This window comes from Mesoplodon mirus (genome assembly GCF_964341445.2).
Source record: "Mesoplodon mirus genome assembly, chromosome: 6".
NCBI classification, from domain to species: Eukaryota; Metazoa; Chordata; class Mammalia; order Artiodactyla; family Ziphiidae; genus Mesoplodon; species Mesoplodon mirus.
In genome coordinates, this window is record NC_138982.1 from 47,576,801 (window position 1) to 47,594,605 (window position 17,805).

The 17,805-nt window shown below is 40.0% G+C and overlaps 1 protein-coding gene across 1 annotated transcript in view; it reads left to right on the forward strand.

The window, feature by feature from the left end:
* MCCC1 (methylcrotonyl-CoA carboxylase subunit 1) overlaps positions 1–17,805 on the forward strand; it is a 71,197-nt gene that overhangs the window by 30,004 nt on the left and 23,388 nt on the right. Inside the window, exons 8-9 of the mRNA XM_082625839.1 lie at positions 9,029–9,140; positions 10,716–10,797. Coding sequence (XP_082481965.1) covers positions 9,029–9,140; positions 10,716–10,797 — 194 coding nt within the window. The remainder of the gene's footprint in view (positions 1–9,028; positions 9,141–10,715; positions 10,798–17,805) is intronic.

The following is a 17,805-nucleotide window of genomic DNA, read 5'->3' on the forward strand; positions in this document are numbered from 1 at the left end:
AAGGAAGAGTGAATGGAAGAAGGGAGGGAGGGAGGGAGGAAGGAAAGAAAGAAAGAAAGACAGGAGGGAGGGAGGGAGGAAGGAAAGAAAAAGAAATTGGAAAGAAGAAGGGTGGGAGGGAGGGAGGGAGGAAAGAAAAAGAAAGAAGGAAAGGAGGAGCGGAGGGAGGGAGGAAGGGAAGGTAGGAAAAAAAGAAAAAGCAGGTAAAGTAAAATAGAATAAAGTATGAAATATAGTAGCGTTATTAAAATTAAAAAGTAATTATTGAAAAAAAAAACGGACCGATAGAACCCTGGGACATATGGTGGAAGCAAAGCTATACAGAGAGAATCTTACACAGAAGATTACACATACACATTCACAAAAAGAGAGCAGGGGGAAAAATCAAAAATCTTGCTCTCCAAGTCCACCTCCTCAATTTGGGATAATTCGTTGTAAAAAGAGGAAAAGGGCGAGAAGTCTGAAATCTTGCTCTCTAAGTCCACCTCCTTAATTTGGGATAATTCGTTGTAGAAAGAGGAAAAGGGGGGAAAGTCTTAAATCTTGTCCTCAAAGTCCACTTCCTCAATCTGGGATGATTCGCTGTCCATTCATGCACTCCACAGACGCAGGGCACATCAAATGGACCGTGGTGCTTTAATCCGCTGCCTCCGAGGCTGTACAGAGAGATTTCCCTGTCTCTGCTCTCACAGCTCCCGGGTCTCAGCCTTGGACCTGGCCCCGCCTCTGCGCGTAGGTCGCCGGAGGGCGTCCGTTCTTCGCTCAGACAGGACGGGTTTAAAGGAGCCGCTGATTCGGGGGCTCTGGCTCACTCAGGCAGAGGGGAGGGAGGGGTGCGCAGTGTGGGGCGGGCCTGCGGCAGCAGAGGCCGGCGTGACGTTGCAGCAGCCCGAGGCGCTCCGTGCGCTTTCCCGGGAAAGCCGTCCCCGGGTCCCGGGACCCCGGCAGTGGCGGGGTGCACAGGCCCCCCGGAAGGCGGGGCGGACAGTGACCCGCGCTCGCACCCAGGCCCCGCGGCGGCGGCGGCAGCAGCAGCCCCAGCGTCCCACGCCCGTCTCCGAGGTCCGCGCCTTACCCGCGGCTCGCGCCTCTCTCCGGCGCTTCCCCAAGCAGCCCTCTTAATGCCCTCTCCTCGCGCACCAGGAAACAAAAGGGAAAAAAGTCTCTTGCCTCTTCGGCAGCTCCAGACCCTTTCCCCGGACTCCCTCCGGGCTAGCCGTGGTGCACTAACCCCTTCAGGCTCTCTTCCTGCCGCCAGCCCCAGTCCTCTCCCTGCGCTCCGACTGAAAGCCGATACCCGAGCCTCAGCTCCCAGCCCCGCCCGCCCCTGCGGCCGAGCAGACAAGCCTCTCGGGCTGGTGTGTGCCTGAGGGCACCGATCCTCTGTGCCAGAATCTCTCCGCTTTGCCCTCCGCACCCCTGTTGCTGTGCTCCCCTCCGCTACTCCCCGAAGCTTTCCCCCTCCGCCACCTGCAGTCTCCGCCTGCAAAGGGGCTTGTAGTGTGTAGAAACCTTCCCTCCTTCACGGCTCCCTCCCACTGGTGCAGGTCCCGTCCCTATCCTATTGTCTCTGTTTATTCTTTTTTTTCTTTTGCCCTACCCAGGTATGTGGGGAGTTTCTTGCCTTTTGGGGGGTCTGAGGTCTTTTGTCAGCATTCAGTAGGTGTTCTGTAGGAGTTGTTCCACGTGTAGATGAATTTCTGATGTATCTGTGGGGAGGAAGGTGATCTCCGCGTCTTACTCTTCCGCCATCTTCCTCCGGGTCCATATCCTTCTATTTCTAGTCTAATTCCTGCAACAATCCCATTTGGTAGACCCTGTTCCCATTTTTCAGGTGAAAATACTGAGCAACAGAGTGGTCATCTGACTTGCCTGACGTTTCCCAGCTGAGAAGTGGTGAAGCTGGGATTTGAATCCAGGCAGTTTGACTCCAGAATTCACACTCTAAGTGACCACACCGAACTGCTTCTCTGGGTACCACTATAGCAGATACTATGTGGATTTCTAATTTATTTTATTATCAGGAATTTTATTTTCATGTGTATTGCTTAAAATAAGATATTGATTATAAAAGCTTCTTGTTTCATAGATTTTGTGTTAAATACAGACACACACACACACACACACACACATACATATATATAAACCTGTAAGTCAAGTGACTTTATAGAGAAAAATTCATTTGGGGACCATGACCAGAGAGAGATTTACCTTGAAGGTAGTGAACTAAAGCTTCAGGCCCTTCTCTTGCATGAACCTCTTTGAAGATCCTGTACCCAATTTTGTACTCATCTTAAACTGGGCTCCCAAATTGTTTTTGTTTCAAGCCCTACAAAACTTAGAACTGTCCCTGAGCATGACACAGTAATTAAATTCATTTAGAATGTGATAGTTAAAAAAAAACAAAAAAGTCAATCTCAAAATAGGCCAGTTGATTAGGAGAGCACAACGTATGCCACCTGTTAGTGGGAAATAAGGCAAAAATGGAGGAAGTTCTAAGGTAAATTGAAGGTTCCTTTCCACAGTAGCTTTCAGAAAAGGATAGGCTAACTATCCACATTGGTGTACTCTTGAGTTAAAATTGTCATGGAGACATCAGCTAGCTATTTCAGTGACTGTAACTCAATGCCTGCAACATTTTTGAAGATGTAGATTCTTTACTTGCGAAATGCTAGCTAAATATTACCTCACATTGTAATTTATACTCTCAATACCTGGGAAGCTTCTGGGAATCAAGGACCTGGTAGTTTCTTTCTTTTTATTTTCCCATATATATTACCTGGCATTATTTTCTTCATGATAGGCATCAGTAATATTTTTTTAAATATAGAAATAATATGAATACATTACAAACTTGGAAAACCAAGTCAGTCATAAGCTCATTCTCCTGATATAAGTATTAGCATTTCTACATATTTCTCTTCTGTGTTTTCTAGTAATAACATTTCAATATCATGATAATCACTATTTTATATTCTACTAAATAATTATCTGTTGAGTTAATGGAGTACCAGAAGATTGTCAAGGTGGTGCTGATAACTGAGAAAAGTAGAAATCAAGAGGTATTATATAATAAATCTGATCAGAACTATTGAGCTTATCTGAAAGGTTGGGATAGATAACAATCTTCAAAGTGTACTATTTTAGAGAATTAAAAAAAAATCAGATTCCTTCCTCACTTCATATTCAGTGCACATTCTAGAGGGATTAAAAATGTGGGAGGGTATCATGATCCCTGTTACAGATGGAGAAGCAGGGCCAGAAGGTGAAGTATCGACCAGTTCTCAGAATCACGTCTGCCTGCCGCTGCCTTTCTGGCTGCTCCAGGACCTCCAGTAACTGACCTTGTATAGCACCTTCATCAGCAGAAGACTCAGATCCAGCTCCTGACCTAACACACACATGAATCATGAGACCAGGACCCATTTCCCAGGCATGTGACCTGGGCAGTTCACAGGGCCCTGAGCTCAGAAGGGTCCATATTTGGTTTAATACCCCGTGGAGGCATCTTAAAATTCTTAATAACATTTTAAAAGGGGCCCGGCATTTTCACTTTGCAATGGATCCATAAATTATGTAATGGGTCCTGCATGTGACTTTGGACGAGAAAAGGAACAGATGAGATGAGGAAATCTGGCTGGGGCAGCCACAGAGGAAGCAGAGGCCAGGGGTTGTGAGGGCCCTCTCTTCTCGGTTCTCAGCGGATCCCTCCATCCCCTGCTTTGAAAGGAAACAATGGCTCCTGCTTAAGAGGCTTCACCTCCCCAGCCTTTTGGGTCAAGCAGATTCTGCATATGAGTCATATCATATGATATTTGTCTTTCTCTGTCTGACTTCACTTAGTATGATGGTCTCTGGTTTCATCCATGTTGCTGCGGATGGCATTGTTTCGTTCTTTTTGGTGGCTGAGTGATATTCCATTGATACATGTACCGCATCTTCTTTGTCCATTCGTCTGTTGATGGACATTTGGGTTGCTTCCATGTCCTGGCTATTGTAAACAGCACTACAGTGAACACTGGGGTGCATGTATCCTTTTGAACCATGTTTTTCTCTGGATATATGCCCAAGAGTGGGATTGCTGGATTGTATGGTAGCTCCATTTTTAGCTTCTTGGGGAGCCTCCATGCTGTTCTCCATAGTGGTTGTGCCAGTTTACATTCCCACCAACAGTGCGGGAGGGCTCCCTTTCCTCCACACCTTCTCTAGCAGTTACTGTTTGTGGATTTTTTGGTGATGGCTGTTCTGACCGGGGTGAAGTGATGCCTCATTGTAGTTTTGATTTGCATTTCTCAATTGCACTGTTTTTATGTGAAAAACGAATGGGACTTTTTTTTTTTTTTAACCTTTGGGTAGAACCTATAGGGAGGTCTATTTTAGTTAGATCTTTGTAACACAGCAGGTGAGGGAAAGTTTTGTGAAGGTTTTTAAAGACAGTTGAGAGAGGGGGAGATGTTTCCAGAGGGTTGTGGAGTCTCCTCTGGGCCAAACCCTGGCAGCCACGCAGGCCACTCCTGCTCTGTCCAGTGGAAGACTGGCTACTGCACGTCTCTTCATCTTACTCATAAAGCTTCTAGGAGGCAAATATTTGTCAAAGCCAATGCCATAGGGCTTCCCTGGTGGCACAGTGGTGAAGAATCCGCCTGCCAATGCACGGGACATGGGTTCAAGCCCTGGTCCGGGAAGATCCCACATGCCGCGGAGCAACTAAGCCCGTGTGCCACAACTACTGAGCCTGCACTCTAGAGCCCACGAGCCACAACTACTGAGCCCACGTGCCACAACTACTGAAGCCTGCACGCCTAGAGCCCGTGCTCCACAACAAGAGAAGCCACCACAATGAGAAGCCCACGCACCTCAACAAATGGTAGCCCCCGCTCACCGCAACTAGAGAAAAGCCCATGCACAGCAACGAAGACCCAATGCAGCCAATAAATAAATAAATAAATAAATAAAATCTATTAAAAAAAACTGTGAATAGGAAAATAAAAACTTTAGAAGTCTTAGAAAATATCAAGGCATTCCTACTAGAAACCAGCTGCATCTGTCTATCTAGCCAGACCCCAGCAGTGGCTGAATTGGAGTGACTGGGATTTGATGTACTTCTTGGTTCTCAGACACTGTGCTCCAGAATCTCTAAGTTAGGTAAAGCAACACAGAAAAGGATCATCAGAAAAAGGAAAATAACAAGAGTGATTTGACAACCGCAGAAATCCTAACAGAGCACAGATCCTCAATGAACTTCCCTTGTAAACAACCAAAGGAAAAGTGTTTCCAACTTCTGAGAAGTCAGAAAAGAGCTATGTTGTGCTCCTGGTGTGGTCCCCGTATGTTCACTTCAGAACCTAGAGTTCCTGCTCTAGTGCCTCCTTCCCTGGAGCAGCTAAAGGATAAGGGAGAGTCAGTGGACATGGTAAAGTTTTACAATTGGAATTTGAAAAACAAACAGCTCAGCTCCAACATGCAAAGAGCATAGAAGTTGTTACTCACACCCAAAAAGCAAGTAAAAATCTGAACAAAATAAAAATCAATGAATTTTAGACCCATCAGAGAACTGAGGCCACAAGGCAAACCACCACCCTGAAATCTGGGCAAGCAAGTGAAGACAGCAAATCACAACCAAGATCAGCTAACCTGGAGCAGAAGCTGCGGGAGCCATAAACTGATAGGGACACTTACATGGGAATTTTGACAAATTACTAGAGGCTGCGTGTGGACTAGCTTGATGGTGAGGGCCCAGTTTTAGGGGGAACCCCAAATTTTCATAGGTTTTTCTTCCAAGGACACCACCAAGTTCTCAAAGTGAAAATCCAAGAAAAAATCCCTCACATTTTGGGGCAGGAGGAGGAAAAAAGAAACCATTCTGAAATAGGCCCAGAGCTGTCTGTTCTCCCTACCAAAGGCCAGCACTCTAAGGGAAACTTTGCCAGAGCCTTTTCTGTCCCAGGGGAAGGGCAGTTAGCCAACTCTAGTCTTCCTGTTTCACGTAAGGGAAGAAAAAAAAAAAAAGCTAAGAAACACTTCTGAGGCACACAGGGACACAGACCCACTGAAAGACCGAGATTTAATCCTAAGATTATAGAGTGCTTTCCCTCGCCCACACCCTACTGCCATGTCACCAGGGCCTCTGTATAATAACCAGATTACAACCAAAAGAGCTGCAAGACACAGACTCTGATTAAGGAGTTCTTAGACAAAAGGACAAAAGGAGAAAAAACAAAACAAGGACACTAGAGGGAACTGAAGCCTCTGGCACCTGTAGCTACTGCAGACATTAAACACAGCCTGCCTCCTAGCCAGGCTAACATAAAATCTCACATGAAAGTTTTATTCACCTCAGTTCCTGTTCTGTGACATATTATGCCTGGCATTTAACCAAAAAATATTACAGGGCGTGCTAAAAGACAAGAAAAGCATGGTCTGAAGAGAAAAAGCAAGCATCAGAACTGGACTGAAATATGACACAGATTTTGGAATTATCAGGTGTAGAATTTAAAGTAACTAATATGTTAAGGGCCCTAATGGAGCAGTAGGTGACATGCAAGAACATATGGGTAATGTAAGCAGAGAGATGGAAACTCTAAGAAAAAAAATCAAAAGAAAATGCCAGAAATCAAAAACATTGTAACAGAAAGGAGGAATGCATTTGATGGACTCAGCGTAGACTGGACACAGCTGAGAAAAGAAATAGTGACCTTGAACTTATGTCAGTGGAAATTTCCCAAATTGAAATGCAAAGAGAAATAATGAAAACAAACAAACAGAACAGAATATCTGAGAATTGTGGGACAATTTTAAAAGGTGTAATATATGCATCATTTGAATACTACAAGGGGAAGAAAGAAAGAGGCGGGAGAAATATTTGAAGTAATAATGGCCAAGATATTTCCAAAATTAATGACATACACCAAATTATAGAACCAGGAAGTTCAGGGTATACCAAAAGCAGGATAAATGTCAAAAATTTTTTGAATCATATTAAAACTGCAGGAAACCAAAGACAAAAAAAGTCTTGAAAAAAGCTACAAAGGAAAAACACCTTATCTACAGAGGAGCAAGGATAAGAAGTACATCAGACATAGCTAGTAGGAAGCAGCCACATAGCACAGGGAGATCAGCTCAGTGCTTTGTGACCACCTAGAGGGGTGGGATAGGGAGCATGGGACAGAGAAGCAAGAGGGAGGAGATATGGGGATATATGTATATGTATAGCTGATTCACTTTGTTATACAACAGAAACCTACACACCATTGTAAAGCAATTATACTCCAATAAAGAAGTTAAAAAAAAACAGAAGAATAGTGGGTCGTGAACAAATTTAAAAAAATAACACATCAGACTTAAGAATAGAGTGGACTGTTAAAATAAACACTACATATTTTCAAGAAAAAAAAAGAATAGAGTGGAGTAAAATATTTATAAAGGGTTGAAAGAAAAAAAATCAACCTATAAATTCTGTGTCCAGTGCAATTATCCTTCACACTTGAAGGAGAAATAAGGACTTTCTAAGACAAGCAAAAATTGAGGGAATTTGTCACTGGTAGACTTGTTTTACAAGAAATGGTTAAGTTCTTCAGGGAGAAGGAAAATGATGCAAGTCAGAAACTTGGATCTCTTCAAAGAAAGGAAGAGTGATAGAGAAAGAATAAACAAAGGCAAAATAAAATCTGTTGGTTTTTTATTCTTAATTGATCTCACAGATAAGTTTATTCAAAATAATAATAGCAAGAATGTGTTTGGTGTTAGTAGCTTAAGGGTAAATAAAAATAGGAGGAAAGATCAAGGAAGCACATCCAAAAGGAAGAAATCAGCTCCTATTATTTTGTCAAGAGAATATGTTGGACAAGTTGGGAAATTTTTAAATGGAACATTCAGTAGAAATGATATATCAAGAAAAAAAATTCTTCCAAGTGGTTTAATGAAGTGTTTCATGAGGTAAACAGAAAGGAAGAGAAATGAGCCACTGTGCTGAAATAGTACGTTTATAAGACTTTCTGGGTTTTTAAAAAATTTCTTCTATGTTTGACAATTTTTATTTTAAACGCAACAGAAAAAAATGTTTGCTGGTCACTCATTTCTGTATTATGGTGGTGAATGTGTGAGGTGAAGTACAGTGTGAACATATCAAAATGAATCTCCTGAGAAGAGTGCTTTCATATTCACCAAATGGTCTGTGTTACCCTTATTTTCTTAAGTGTTACGTGCATTTACTCTTTTTCTCTCTTTTTTTAAAATAAAGTTATTTATTTATTTATTTTGGCTGTGTTGGGTCTTCGTTGCTGCACACGGGCTTTTCTCTAGTTGCAGTGAGCAGGCTTCTCATTGCGGTGGCTTCTCTTGTTGTGGAGCACGGGCTCTAGGCACGCAGGCTTCAGTAGTTGTGGCGTGAGGGCTCAGTAGTTGTGGCGCACGGGCTCTAGAGCGCAGGCTCAGTAGTTGTGGCAAACGGGCTTAGTTGCTCCGCGGCATGTGGGATCTTCCTGGACCAGGGCTCGAACCTATGTCCCCTGCATTGGCAGGCGGATTCTTAACCACTGCGCCACCAGGGAAGTCCTGCCTTTACTCTTAATATGATTTCTGATAATTTTACTATTTTATACTCAACATTAAAGTTCCTTATTTTGTTTTTTATGATTTAATGTTGGTATATTCTTTAAAAATGAATGATCCATATAAATTTATTTCTTAACTTTTCTATGGATGAGCCATTATAATTTCCAGTCTGCCTTAGTTTATCAAATCTGACTGTAAGAGTTGCTTTTTTAAAATCCCCTGATCATAAAAATATGTTTTCATTGACTTTTTGAGGATACATGAATTGTGACTATAACTTGTAATTCTGATGTATTCAGATTTGTCAGTCTTTTCCTTGGCAGTTTGTACTTGTGACTTGCCCCTACTGTGAGGTCATAAATATGGTCTCCAGTGTTTTCTGTCTTTTCTTATCTCTCACTCATTTCATATATATAATTTTTTTTCTTGAATGTTCAACCTACAAATGGAAACTTCTTGTTGGGTTTTTAAATAGGCATGTGGAAGTCCAGGTGTTTGGTGACCACCATGGCAATGCTGTGTACTTGTTTGAAAGAGACTGTAGTGTACAGAGGAGACATCAGAAGATCATTGAGGAGGCCCCAGGGGTAAGGATCTTGTAAAGAAATTTGTCAACTTCTCTATATTGTAAATCTCAGTTTAAATTCTGACTTTTGGGTCAGAAATCTGTGAAGCTAGTATTCCCCCAAAGTCCTGCTGAACAACCATTCCCCAGTAGTAATACAGCCTCACTGCAGTGTTGGGGATGAGGAAGGGTTGATATTCTGGGGCTACCATACTGAGGGCGCACTAAGACCATGATCCTTCTGGATGGTATCTGGGAAAATCTGCTCTGATCCAAGTAGTATCTGACTTACAGTGAACAGCTACCGTTTCCATGCAGATTTTAAATTGTAATTAACTAGCGTGTTTGAAAAATGGAATGGTCTTGTTAATTGAATGTATTTTTTTATGAAGAACATTCTTTTAACTGGTGTTTCAGATGTTCCTAAAATATATTAGTCATCTTCCCAACTTAAAGGTTATGTTGTATAGAGGAGAGATTTGGATTTGCTCTTATTTGGCCCCTTTTGCCCCCTTATAATTGTTTACCTCTGAGTCTACCTCTTGATTGACTCAGGTTGTCACCCGGGTCAAGGCCTACTCCTAGGATTACCTATTTTCAGATTTACATTTCTTTGGAATCTGCTACTGCCGTAGGCCTCTTGTCCAAAGTTATATTCATGTTTTTTTCAGTATGTATTTCTAAAAGATCAGAGATCTAAGGTTTCTGATTAATCAGTTAGTTATTCTCATACTGTATTCAAAATTCAATTTCTGTTGCAGAGTATATTATACCGTCTGAAGTAAATGTCAACAATAATTTCAATAAAGCCTTATTTTCAAGCAGCGATTGCTTAAATAAAAATCTGTAGAGCGCCATTCAACAATGTTAAAAGGCTTTGTCTACTTATTGATATACATTTTATGAACTTTTTTTTTTTTTTGGCCGTGCCATGCACGGCACGCAGGATCTATTTCCCTGCGCCCCCTGCAGTGGAAGTGTGAAATCTTAACCACTGGACCGCCAGGGAAGTCCCTGGACCTTTCTTATTAACTTGCAATCTCAACGTTTACCATTATTCCAAGATAATTATTGGGCATATGACCCAGATTGCTTTATCATCTTGAAACAAATAGAGGTTATTCAAAGTTTTTGTATTAATATATGTAATTTTAAGTGGGCATATGATCATGAAAGTTATTTTGGGGAATTCTGTGGTGGTCCAGTGGTTAGGACTAAGTGCTTTCACTGTTGTGGGCCTGGGTTCCATCTCTGGTTGGGAATCTAAGATCCTGCAAGCCGCACAGTATGGCCAAAAAAAAAAAACCAAAAGAAAAGATAGCTATTTTGTAGGTACAAGGGACAGAGATATGTCATTATGCTAAGTAATATCTGCAATTCATAGAAATTACTAACAGAATCATTAAACTTTGGTATAGGGACAGTTGAACTGTGGTATAAGACAGTATTTCATGATGAAATGTATAACATTAGATATTTATCCTTATTATCTCTTTAATGCAATATTTGATACATAGAAATGTACTATTGAATCTTAATGGAAACTTCTAGTAGAACAAAGTACTAATGGAAATTTATTTCAAATATTTTTTCATAGCCTGGTATTAAACCTGAAGTAAGAAAAAAGCTTGGAGAAGCTGCAGTCAGAGCTGCTAAAGCTGTAAATTATGTTGGCGCAGGTATGTCAAGATTGGCTTCTAACAGAGAAAGAGGAAAATTCATTTGTGTTTTGAAAGGCAAACGAAACATACAGCTTTGAAATCATTGGCTTTCAAACTTTTTTGACTATATCCACATTAAGAAGTACATTTTGGGCTTCCCTGGTGGCGTGGTGTTTGAGAGTCCGCCTGCTGATGCAGGGGACACGGGTTCGTGCCCCGGTCCGGGAAGATCCCACATGCCACGGAACGGCTGGGCCCGTGAGCCATGGCCGCTGAGCCTGCACATCCGTAGCCTGTGGTCCGCAATGGGAGAGGCCACAGCAGTGAGAGGCCCGCGTACAGGAAAAAAAAAAAAAAAAAGAAGAAGTACATTTTACGTTGAGAACCAGTATGTAAACGTGTTTATGTTTATATACATGTATATTGGGGGGAAAATGTCACTAAACAGTACTTAGCCTAATTCTGTATAATGCTATTTGATATTTTCTATCTTATTTTGAAATAAAATTGCTAAAATTATTTTTTTGCATTTTTCAAAACTAGTAAACTTCAATGTTTTAGAGCAGTTTTAGGTTCACAGCACAACTGAGCAGCAAGTTCAAAGAGTTCTCACACCCCCTGTCCCCCCGCAACATAGCCTCCCCCACTGTCAACATCCTGCACCAGAGCAGTGCTTTTGTTACAACTGATGAACCTACACGGACACATCATTATCACCCAGAGTCCATAGTTTACATTAGGGTTCGCTCTTGATGTTGTACATTCTGTGAGTTTGGAGAAATATATAATGACACGTGTCCAACATATATCCACCATTGTAATATCTTACAGAATAGTCTCAGTGCCCTAAATATGCTCTTCATTCCTCCCTGCCTCTAACCCCTGACAACCACTGATCTTTTTATTGCTTCTCTAGTTTTGTCTTTTCTAAAATGTTACATAGTTGGAATCATACAGTATGTAGCCTTTTCAGGATGGCTTCTTTCACTTAGTAATATGTATTTAAGTTTCCTCCATATCTTTTCATGGCTTGATAGTTCATTTCTGTTTAGTGTTGAATGATATTCCATTATCTGGATGTACCACAGTTTACTTATCTTCTGACCTACTGAAGGGCCTCCAAGTTTGGTAATTATAAATAAAGCTACTGTAAACATCTGTGTACAGGGTTTTGTGTAGACACAGCTTCAATTCATTTGGGTAAATACCAAGAAGTATGATTGCTGGATCACATGGTAAGAGTATGTTTAGTTTTATAAGAAACTGCCGAAGTGTTCCAAAGTGGCTGTACCATTTTGCATTTCCACCAGCAGAGTATGAGAGTTCCTGTTGCTCCACATCCTCACCAGCATTTGGTATTGTCAGTGTTCCAGATTATGGGTATTCTAATACGTGTATCTCAGGTATCTTCAGGTCTTTTGCCCATTTTTTAAAAATTTATTTATTTATTTATTTATTTTTTGGCTGTGTTGGGTCTTTGTTTCTGTGCGAAGGCTTTCTCTAGTTGTGGCGAGCGGGGGCCACTCTTCATCGCGGTGCACTGGCCTCTCATTGTCACGGCCTCTCTTGTTGTGGAGCACAGGCTCCAGATGTGCAGACTCAGTAGTTGTGGCTTACGGGCCTAGTTGCTCTGCGGCATGTGGGATCTTCCCAGACCAGGGCTCAAACCCGTGTCCCCTGCATTGGCAGGCAGATTCTCAACCACTGTGCCACCAGGGAAGCCCTGCGCATTTTTTAATTGGGTTGTTTGCTTTCTTATTGTTGAGCTTTAAGGGTTCTTTATATATTAGATAACAGTCCTTCATCAGATGTACCTTTTGCAAATATTTTCTTTCAGTCTGTGGCTAGTTTTTGCATTCTGTTGACATTGTCTTTCGCCAAGCAGAAGTTTTTAATTTTAGTGAAGTCCAGTTTATCAGTTATTTTTTTCATGGATCATGCCTTTGCTGTTGTATCTAGAAGGACATCACCATGCTCAAGGTCAACTAGGTTTTTTCCTGTGTTGTCTTCTAGGAGTTTTATGGTTTTGTGTTTTACATTTAGGTCTTTGAACCATTTTGAGTTAATTTTTGTAAGGTCTGTGTTGAGATTCCTTTTTTTTTTTTTTACATGTAGTTGCCCAGTTGTTCCAGCACCGTTTCTTGAAAAGACTGTTTTTTCTCCATTGTATTGCCTTTGCTCCTTTGTCAAAGCTCAGTTGTCTATATTTCTGTGGGTCTATTTCTGGACTCTCTATTCTTTTCCACTGATCTATTTGTTCTCTCACCGGTACTTCACTGTTTTGATTACTGTAGCTTTATAGTAAGTCTTGAATTCAGATAGTGTCAGTCTTCCCATTTTGTCATTTTGTCAGACTGAGTTGGTTATTCGGGTCTTTTGCATCTCCGTATAACTGTTAGAATCAATTTTTTGATATCCACAAAATAACTTGCCGGGATTTTGATTGGGGTTGCATTGACTCTACATAACAAGTTGGGAAGAACTGACGTCTTGACAATGTTGAGTCTTCCTACCCATGAGCATGGAATATTTCTCCATTTAGTTAATTCTTCTTTGACTTCTTTTACCAGAATTTTATAGTTTCCTCATATACATCTTATACATATTCTGTTAGGTTTATACCTATTTCATGGGGGAGGGTGCTAATGTAAATAGTATTGTGTTTTTAATTTCAAATTCAACTTGTTTGCTTGTATGTTGGAAAACAATTGACTTTTGTATATTAACCTTGTATCCTGCAACCATGATATGGTCACTTATTAGTTCCAGGAGGTTTTTTTGTCAACTTTTTTGATTTTTTTATAAAGATGATCAAGTCATCTGTGAACAGTCAGTTTTATTTCTTCTTTCCCAATCTATATACCATTTATTTCCTTTTCTTGTCTTACTGTATTAGATAGGACTTCTGGTATGATGTTGAAAAGAAGTGGTGAGAGTGGACATCCTTGCCTTATTTCTGATCTTAGTAGGAAGGCTTCTAGTTTCTCACCATTAAGTATGATGGTAGCTATAGGGTTTTGTAAATCTTCTTTATCAAATTGAGGAAGTTCCCCTCTGTTCCTAGTTTGTTGAGCGATTTTATTATAATTGGGTACTAGATTTCATCAAATGCTTTTTCTGCATTTATTGATATGATCACATGGTTTTTCTTTAGCCTGTTGATGTGATAGATTGCATTAATTGATTTTCTAATGTTGAACCAGCCTTGCATACCTGGGATAAATCCTACCTGGTCATGGTGGGATTTTTATACATTGTTGGATTTGATTTGCTAATATTTTCTTGAGGATTACTTCATCAGTGTTCTTAAGAGATATTGGTCTGTAGTTTTCTTGTAACATCTTTGGTTTTGGTATTAAGGTAATGCTGGCTTCATAGAACGAGTTAGGAAAAATTCTGTCTTCTGGAAGAGACTGTAGAAAATTGGTATAAATTCTGCATTCAGTGTTTGGTAGAATTTACCAGTGAACCAATCTGGGCCTGCTGCTTTCTGTTTTGAAGGTTATTAATGATTGTTTCAGTTTCTTTAATAGATATAGGCCTATTTAAATTGTCTGTTTTTTGCTTGTGTGAGTTTTGGCAGATTGTGACTTTCAAGGAATTGGCCCATTTCATCTAGGTTATTAAATTTGTGAGCATAATGTTGTTAACAATATTCTTTTATTATCCTTTTAATGTTCATAAGGTCTGTAGTGATGTTCCTTCCTTCATGTCTGATATGAGTAATCCCTGTCCTCTTTTTTCCTTAGATAGCCTGTCTAGAGGCTTATCACTTTTATTGATCTTTTCAAAGAACTAACTTTTGGTTTTGTTGATTTTTTTTCTATTTTCTGTCTTCAGTTTCATGAATTTCTACTCTATTATTTCTTTTCTTCTGTTTACCTTGGAATTAATTTGCTTTTCCTTTTTTAGTTTCCTAAAATAGAAGCTTAGATTAATTTTAGATCTTTCTTCTCTTCAAATATATGGATTCAATGCTATAATTTGCCATCTAAGTACTGCTTTCTATGCATCTCACAAATTTTGAAAAGTTGTATCCTCATTTTCATCTAGTTTAAACAATTTTTAGATTTCTTTTGAGATTTCTTCTTTGACACATGTGTTATTTAGTAGTGTGTTGTTTAATCTGCAAGTATTTGGGGATTTTTTTCCAGCTATCTTTCTGTTATGATTTCTAGTTCAATTTATTGATTTTTAGTTTAATTGTGGTCTGAGAGCAGACATTATATGTTATCTATTCTTTTAAATTTGTTAAGGTCTTTTTTTATGACCCTGAATGTGGTCTGTCATGGTGATTGTTCCATGCAAGTATGACAATATGTAATCTGCTGTTGTCATATGAATTAGTCTATAGGTGTCAACTATTCCATTTTATTGACTGTGCTATTGAGTTCATCTATGTCCTTACTAATATTCTGCCTGCTGAGTTTATCCATTTCTAATAGAAGGGTATTAAAGTCTCCAATTGATTAGTGGATTCATCTATTTATTCTTGCAGTTCTCAGTTTTTACCTGATGTATTTTGACACCCTGTTTTCAGATGCGTAAGCATTAAAGATTGTTACGTCTTGGATTATTGACCCTATTTCATTTCCTTCTCTATGAAGAACTTATTTTAACATCTCTTGCAGGGCAAGTCTACTACCAATAAATTCTCTCAATTTTTGTTTATCTAAGATAGTCTTTATTTCTCCTTCACTTTGGAAGGATAACTTAACAAGGTACAGAATTCTAGGTTGATGGGTTTTTTTTTAATACTTGGCTAACTTTCTTTATAGATTTTTGAAATTTATTTATTTATTTATTTATTTTTGGCTGCGTTAGGTCTTCGTTGCTGCACATGGGCTTTCTCTAGTTGCAGCGAGCAGGGGCTACTCTTCGTTGCAGTGCGCAGGCTTCTCACTGTGGTGGCTTCTCGTTGCAGAGCACGGGCTCTAAGCACGCAGGCTTCAGTAGTTGTGGCTTGCGGGCTCTAGAGTGCAGACTCAGTAGTTGTGGTGCATGGACTTAGTTGCTCCACAGCATGTGGGATCTTCCCGGACCAGGGCTCGAATCTCTGTCCCCTGCATTGGCAGGTGGATTCTTAACCACTGCGCCACCAGGAAAGCCCTTGATGATTTTTTTAGACAACACTTTAAATAGTTCACTCTGCTGTTCTTGGTTGCATGGTTTCTGAGGAGAAGTCAGATGTAATTCTTATCTTTTCTCCTTTATAAGTAAGGTGTGTTTTTTTTCCTTGGGTTCTTTCAGGATTTTTGATTTTCTGTACTTTGAAAATGATACTGTAGGTATAGTTTGCCTAGGTGTAGTTTTTCTGGCATTTATCCTGCTTTGTGTTCTCTGACCTCCCTGGATCAGTGATTCAGTGTCCAACATTAATTTTTAGTCATTATTGCTTCAGATACTGCTTTTGTTCCTTTATTTATCTTATGGTATTCCCATTATGCATATGTTACACCTTTTCTAGTTCTCCACAGTTCTTGGATATTATGTTCTGTTTTTTTCAGTCTTTTTTCTCTTTGATTTTAATTTTGGAAGTTTCTGTTGTCATATCCTCAAGCTCAGAGATTCTTTCCTTGGCTGTGTGCAGTCTACTGATAAGTCCATCAAAGGCATTCTTCACTTCTCTTATGGTATGTTTGATCTTTAGAATTTTTTTTTCTTTCTTAAAATTTCCGTGTCTACTTATATTTAACTGTTCTTACATGTTGTGTACTTTTTCCATTAAAACCCTTAACATATTAATTAAAGGGTTTTTAAGTTCTTGTTCTGATAATTCTATCAGATAATTATGATAATTATAATTCTATCATATCTGAGTCTGGTTATGATGCTTTTTCAGTCTCTCTAAACTGTGTTTTTTGCCTCTTAGAATGCCATGTAATTTGTTCTTGATAGCCAGATGTTGATGTACCTGGTAAAAGGAACTGTGGTAAATAGGTCTTTAGTAGTGTAGTGGTTAGGTACAGGGGAGGTGAAATGTTCTATGAGCCTATGATTCAGTCTAAGTCTTTTGGTGAGCTTGCGCTCTGAACTGTGAACTTCATCAGTGTTTTTCAGTTGGTTTTTGTTTATTTGTTTTTTATTTATTCCCTTATGTGGGACAGAATGGCTGGAGTTGTGTATTTCTCTTCCCTCAATTACATAGTAGGCCCTGATAAAATCCCAATAGTTTAGGCTCTAATAAAATAGTTTCTCTTAAGGACAGATCTTGTTCAGAAGAACAGAACTCTGGCATACTTCATATGGTTCGTTTTCCCCTCCCACTGCTAGAAACTCAAGGGGTTTTTTTCTCCAGTGTTCACTGTGAGGACCTGGTAGAGCTTCTGGAGGTAAAACTTGTAAAAGTGTTGGGAGCTCCCTATAACTTGGTCCCCACTGGGGTTTTTAACTCTTGGAACTGTCCACACTGAGCCTCCAGCAATTTGTCAATTACAGTCCAGGTTTTCCTTCTCCAGTACTTGTTCCCACAGAGGTTTTTGCTCATGGGTTTCTGTTCCAATAAGTTGTGAATCTCTGTTTTCACCTTTCTGTCTCTCTAATTTGGGGAGCAGCGGTTTGCCTTGTAACCTCATGTCTGTGATGCATCTAAGAAGACTTGTTGATTTTTCATCTTATTCAGCTTTTTCTTATTGTCAGAATGGAATGGCAACTTCTAAGTTCCTTCCATGCTTGGCCAAAAACTGGAAGTCTTCACTAAATTTTTACAATCCACTAACAGGTTGTGATCCACAGTTTGAAAAGCAAGTTTTAAATTATATGGAATTAGCCTTAGGCTAAGTGAAAAAAATTCAAACACAAAATACTGTATACTATATGATTTCATTTATATGACATTCTAGAAAAAAACTGTGATAGAAAGCAGACCGGTGATTGCCTGGAGCTGGGGCCTGGGGAAGGGATTGACTGCAAAGGGAACAAGGGAATGTTTTGAATGATGGAAGTATGTTGTATTTTCATTGTGGTGGTGGTTATATGACTGTATTCAGTTGCTGAAACTCAGCACACTATATTTAAAATAGATAA